The sequence below is a fragment of the Pteropus alecto genome, unplaced genomic scaffold, assembly GCF_000325575.1.
Source record: "Pteropus alecto unplaced genomic scaffold, ASM32557v1 scaffold44, whole genome shotgun sequence".
Lineage (NCBI taxonomy): Eukaryota > Metazoa > Chordata > Mammalia > Chiroptera > Pteropodidae > Pteropus > Pteropus alecto.
The window spans coordinates 4,826,036-4,832,814 of NW_006436812.1; the positions used below are offsets into that span (position 1 = coordinate 4,826,036).

General features: G+C 39.9%; 1 protein-coding gene and 1 pseudogene across 1 annotated transcript in view; one reads left to right on the forward strand and one right to left on the reverse strand.

The window, feature by feature from the left end:
* The window catches only part of ELOB (elongin B), a 9,370-nt gene extending 2,597 nt beyond the window's left edge, over positions 1 to 6,773 (reverse strand). The window contains exons 1-2 of the mRNA XM_015591027.1: positions 6,651 to 6,773; positions 5,287 to 5,392 (exon numbers count right to left, since the gene is read on the reverse strand). Coding sequence (XP_015446513.1) covers positions 5,287 to 5,392; positions 6,651 to 6,773 — 229 coding nt within the window. The remainder of the gene's footprint in view (positions 1 to 5,286; positions 5,393 to 6,650) is intronic.
* On the forward strand, positions 4,317 to 4,425 carry LOC112481597 (annotated as a pseudogene).
* Positions 6,774 to 6,779: the final 6 nt, after the last annotated feature.

The window sequence follows — 6,779 nt, forward strand, 5'->3', positions numbered from 1 at the left end:
AGAGAAAGCTGAGAAGCAATGCTGGGAAGCCACAGTAGCCTTCTGAGAGCTGTGGGAACTCTTCTCAGAAGAGCCAGTGAGCACCATTATTTACATTTCCTATACTTGACAGAGTAGGGAGCTCTTCACAGATGCTTTGGCCTACCTGCGGGATCACCACTGGGTGTTCTTGGCTACCCAGTCTTTTGCCTCCCAACAAAGAACAAGCAGGAACAGGGCATCACCACAAACAGCTGGCCTCCCTGCCAGGAGCCACTCCAGCCCCCACTGGGCAGCACCCCAGGTGAAAGCCTACACATATATCACTTCTGCACTAGACCACTTTCTGTACAACGAACAAAAGAGAGACTCTATAGAGAATGGTGGGGAGCCACTGGAGCTCTCCAGAGATTTGGGAATTCTACAAGGTTGGAGGCACCACAGTTGTTTCCCTGCAGTTGTTTACGTCACCCTCCACACCTCCACAGGGTGGGCAAGGTGCTCTGGCCCACCTGCAAGGTCCCTGCAGTGTGTACCTAGACACCACCTGAGCCCATTTCAACCCTGAACAAAAGGAGCAAGCAGGATCAACAGGGCATCACTATACGCACTTTCCCACCAAAAACCACTCTGGCTCAGTCAGCCAGTGCCCCAGGTGCCTCCTGCCAACCTGCCAAAACCACGCAGCACACACAGCCTACTTAAGGCCACTTTTACAAGACTGGGATAGACAGCTATTTTATCTTATTCATGTAAACAAACATGGAATGTCAAACAAAATAAAAGGCTGAAAAATATCTCTTAAATGAATGAAAAAAAAAAAACAAACCCTAAGGAAATGGAGACAAGTAATTTGCCAGATAAAGAATTCAAATAAAGTCATAAGGATGCACCCCAAACTTGAGAGTGGAATAGAGGAACTCAGAACTTCAACAAAGAGTTATAAGATATAATAAAAAAAAAAAAAACATGTAGACTTGAAGAATATAATTACTGAAGCTAATACAGAAAAATGGATTAGCAACCTATAATACAAACTAGAAGTAATCAACCAATCAAAACAGCAAAAAGAATTTAAAAAACAAGGATGGTTTAAGGGACCTCTGGGATAACACCAAGTGCTCAAACATTCAAATTATATGGATCCCAGAAGGAGAAGAAAGAGAAAGGAACTGGCTGAAAACTTTCCTAACCTGGGAAAGGAAACACATCCTGGTCCAGGAAAAAAACAGTTCCAAACAAGAGTTCCAAAGAGACCCAAACCAAGATCTACTGTAATTAAAATGGCAAAAATTAAAGAGACAATCTTGAAGGAAGCAAGAGGAAAACAATGAATTATATATACCCCATTAGGCTATCAGCTGATTTCTCAGCGGCAACTTTACAGGACATCTTTAAAATGCTGAAAAAAGGAAGCTACAATCTAAAATAATTTGCCCAGCAGGGTTATTCAGAATTGAAGTAGAAATAGAGTTTCCTAAACAAGCAAAAACTAAAGGAGTTCATCACCATTATACCAGCTTTACAAGAAACATTAAAGGGTCTTCTTCAAGCAGAAAAGGAAAGTCCATAACCAGAAATAAGAAAATATGAAGGAAAAAATATCTCACAGGTAAGCTAAATGTTAGTAAATGCAGCAAAACACATATCAAAAGCTACTACGAAAGTTAAAAAAAGGTATCAAACAACTCAAACTACAATAAGTAGAGGATGTACAACACAAAAATATGTAAACCATGACATCAATAACATAAAGCGTGGAGAAATAAAAATATAGTCCTTACAGAATACATTTGAACTTAAACACCTTAAAATAGACTGCTGTGATATACATATACCTCATGGTAACCGGAAACCAAAAACCTACAAAAAATACACAAACGAACAAAGAGTAAGGAACCCAAAGAAAACGCTAAAGAAAAACAGCAAACTACAAGGGAAGAGTTCCAGAGAAGAACAGAACAGACAACTATAAAAACAACCAAAAAACAACAAAATGGCAATAAGTACATACTTATCAATTACTTTAAATGGAAATGGAGTAAATGCTCCCATAAAAGTAGGGTGGCTAAATGTATTAAAAACACATGACCCATCTATATGCTGCTTACAAGACTCCAAATTGAAAAACACATACAGCCTGAAAGTGAAGGAATAGAAAAAGGTACTCCACACATATAGAAATGAAAAGAAAGCTGGGTAGCAACACCCATATCGGACAAAAAGACTTTTAAAAAAATGTAAAAAAAAAAAAAAAAAGACAAAGGAGGACATTACATAATTATAATGGGGTCAATCCAAGAAGAGGATATAACAATCATAAATATCTATTCACCCAAAATAGTAGCACCTGAACATATAAAGCAATTTATTAATGGACATAAAGAAAAAACTCCATAATAATAAAATAATAGTACAGGATTTTAATACTTTACCTACATCAATAAATAGATCATCTAGACAGAAAACTAATAAGGAAACAATTGCCTTATATGTCACATTAGACCAGATCAACTTAATAGATATTATTAGAGCATTTCACCCAAAACTGCAGAACACACATTTTTCCCGTAGTGCACATGCAACATTCTCCAGGACAGATGATATATTAGGCCGCAAAGCAAGCCTCAATAAATTTAAGAAGACTGAAATCATATCAAGCATCTTTTTCAACCAAAATGGCATGAAACTAGAATCAACTATAGGAAGAAAACTGGAAAAAACATAAATATGTGGAGGCTAAAGAACAGGCTACTAAATAGAAGTATTAAAGAAGAAATGAAACAAAAAAAATCAAAAACTTTTGAAACAAATGATAATGAAAACACAACTTCTCAAAATACTTAGCATGCAGCAAAAGCAGTTCTAAGAGAAAAATTCACAGCAATATAGGCCTACCTAAAAAAACAAGAACATTCCCAAATAAACAATATAATTCTAAACATAAAGGAACAACAAAACCCAAAGTAAACAGAAGGAAATGATTAAGATCAGAGCAGAAATAAACCAAATAGAAATTTAAAAAACAATACAAAAGATAAATAAAACTAAGAGCTGGTTCTTTGAAAAGATAAACCAAATTTACAAACCTTTAGCCAAACTCATCAAGGAAAAAAGAGAGGACCCAAATAAATAAAATCATAAATGAAATAGAACGTACAACCAACACCACAGAAATACAAAGAATCATTAAAGAATACTGCAAACAATTATATGCCAACAAACTCAACAATTTAGAAGACATGGATACATTTCTAGAAGTATATACCCTTCTAAGACTGAACCAGAAAGAAACACAAATCTAAACAGACTAATTTCTAGCAATGAAATTGAAGCAATAACCAAAAAACTCCCAACAAATTAAAGTCCAAGACCAGATAGCCTCACAGGTGAATTCTACCAAAGATTCAAATAATAATAAATACCTATCCTTCTTAAACTATTTCAAAAAACTGAAAGGAAAGAATGCTTCTAAACTCATTCTACGAAGCCAGCATTACCCTGATTCCAAACCAGAGACATCACCAAAAAAGAAAATTACATGCCAATATCCTTGATGAACATAGATGTAAAAATTCTCAACAACATATTAGCAAACCAGATTCAACAATACATGAAAGGATTATACAACATGACCAAGTAGGATTCATACCATGGATGCAAGGATGGTTCCACATCTGTAAACCAATCAACCTATACATCACATTAGCAAAATAAAGCATAAAAACCATATCATCTCAATAGATGCACAAAAAGCATTTTGAAAGAATTCAACACCTTTTTATAACAAAAACTGTCAACAAAGTGGGTAAAGAAAAAACATCTCAACATAATAAAGGCTATATATGACAAACCCACAGCTAATAACACAATCAATGGTGAAAGCTTGTCAAAAATAAAGTAAATGGAGCCACTGTAAGAAGGAGCCAAAGCTGCCATGCCAGGGGAACTGCCTTTCATGTCTTAAACTTCAAATCTTTGGAATGTTAAGGCAAAATAACCTTTGGAATGGACCCAAAACAGCATTGTACCCCAAAGAACTGTTTGAAAAGATAACAAGAAAGCACTTATTATGACTACTGGACTGAAAATTAAAAACATTGTTTAGAATTAACATCAGTATGTTACCTGCACCAACAGAAATACCTCCTATTGATATAATCGTTCTCCTGTTTCTTATAAATACCCATTGCCTTTGTCTCCTAATCAGAACATTATTTGAGCTTCTGCACGAATCAAAGCTTCCCAAATAGCTTTTTTTTCATCACAAATAAATGCTTCTTGTCTCTTACTTTGAAAGGACTTCCTTTTTATTTTCAAGTTAAGAAGCTGAAAGCTTCTATGGCCATGCCACCCTGAACGTGCCCGATCTCATCTGATCTTGGAAGTTAAGCAGGGTCGGGCCTGGTTAGTACTTGGATGGGAGAATACCAGGTGCTGTAGGCAATTAAAAAAAAAAAAAAAAAAAAGGCTGAAAGCTTTTCCTCTAAGATCAGGAACAAAACAAACAAGAATGCCGCCTATCACCACTTCTATTCAACCTACTGAAAGGTCTTGCCACAGCAATCACACAAGAAAAATAAAAGGCATCCAAACTGGAAAGGAACAAGTAAAACTCTCATTGTCTGCAAATGATCTGATACTATATGAAGAAAACCCTGAGGACTTCACCAAAAAATTTAGTATAGTCACAGAATACAGAATCAATACAAAAAAAATCTGTTGAATTTCTATATACCAATAACTAACGATCAGAAGAAATTAAGAAAACAATCCCATTTACTTCAAAAATGTAAATACTCAGGAATACATTTAGCCAAAGAGGTGAAAGATCTGTACTTTGAGAACCAGAAGACATTGAAGAAATGGAAGATACAAATAACTAAGTGGAGTAAGTCAGAGAAAAAACAAATACCAAGATTTCACTCATCCATGAACGCTTTAAATAAAAACAAAACAAAAAAAAATGAATAAACAAAACAGAAACAACAACAGATCTAGAGAACAAGCTGATATTTGCCAGAGAGGAGAATGGGGGTATGGGAATAAAAGGAAAAGTCCTCTGTAAAGGTAACCTGGTATCATGACTAGGGATCTCTGAATCCTTCATGAACTAGGCTTCCATTTCTTCAAGCATCTTGTTTGCTTCTCTTTTTTTGTTTGTGAGGGAAATAAATACATTGTCACAAGATATTGCCTGATGTTTGTATACTGGGAAGACACTGTCCTAGAGACTTGGAAAAACTGCAGGATCCCTGACAATCTCTTTCTTTGGCTGTTTCCACCCTGCCTGGCTGCCCTTCTCACCTGCTCGGAAGGCCAGCCCCACAGTGGCTGGGGCCTGCGGTCGCGCTGTCTGACTGGTGAATCCACACTCACCCAGTGTCTTGCCATCATCCAGAAGCTGGTCATCCTGAGGAAAGAGGCAGGCAAGGTCTCAGGAGAAGCCCCAGGAGGATCAAGCCCTAAAGACTTCTTTGGTCAGCAACTACACTGGAAGTCAGAAGGGGTAAGAGAGACAGCCCAAAGTAGGGCCCAGGACCACCCCAGAGTTTATCAAACACAGTTTCCAGGGCTACACTCAAGATTTTCCAAATCAGAACTTCCCAGGGTAGGGCTCTGGAATCTGCTCCCCACCCCATCCCCACCCCCCACCCCAGCCTGAACTGCAAGTGAAGAGCCAGTGACCCAACCTGGCCACAGGTAGACCTGGTTTGAATTTTTGAATCCTAGCTTTGCCCCTTGGACAGTTATCTTTTTGATGTGAAATTTCCTTAACTGTAAAATGAGAATTATTGGAATTCCCAACTCACAGGGTAGCTGGGTTGTTTCAGTGAGTGAAGGAATAGCACAGCCAGTGGGAAGGGTCCTTATCAGGGAAGCCCCAGTATGTATCAGGAAGAAAAGGCCTTTAGAGACCAAGGGAGAGTGAAAGATCAGTTTTCTAGTTTCCAGCCAAAAATTAAATCAATGCACTTAGGTGAGAGACCTCCCACTGCCAGAAACTTCAATCAAGGGTTGACACACCGATTCCCCAGAGAAAACCCAAACTCCCAAGCTATCCTTGATGGGTAACTACAGCCAGTTCCTAAGCAGTGAACAGGGAGGCAGGCTTTTAGAGCATCGGCAAGTTGGGGACTTATAGTTGTTAGGTGAAGAACTGGCAAAAACTGACTCATCCTGACACTCTCCCTTTCTTTGCATCAAAGAGTGTCGGGGTTGGGGGGGGGGGGTGCAGTGTGATTCTGATGGGCCTACAGAAGATTACGGGCACCGGGATCAAATCTTGGCTGTTAAGTGGCCACCTCGCGAACCTCAGTTTCCTTAACTACATAGCAACGATGTCAAGAGCCAGCACGTTGCCAGGGGGCCGTTGTAGGGATCAGATGCGACGCTGGCCCTCTGCACTCAGCACAGGGCCTGGAGGGCGATTTTAATGCCATCCTTAGTCCATACCTCCCGTGTAGCGAGCGCTATCGGCGCTTCATCTTCCCGAGTCCCAACAACGGCTCCACGAGGCGAATTCGACCCGCGGCGGCCGCCACTGTTTACATCAACGACGCGATCGCTGTGAGCCCACGGCCAGGCTCAGGTTCTGGGCAGCGCCCGCCCCCAGCCCCAGCCCAGGCCCTTGCCCGGCCCCCGCCCGCCTGAAACCAGCGGGGCCGCACCTTGTACAGCCGCTGCTCGTCAGGAGGCCGCTTAAGAATGCCCTCGACGATACGCTTCAGCTCAAACACGGTACTCGACTCCTTGGCGTCCGTGAAAATGGTGGTCTTGTGGCGTCGGATCATAAGGAA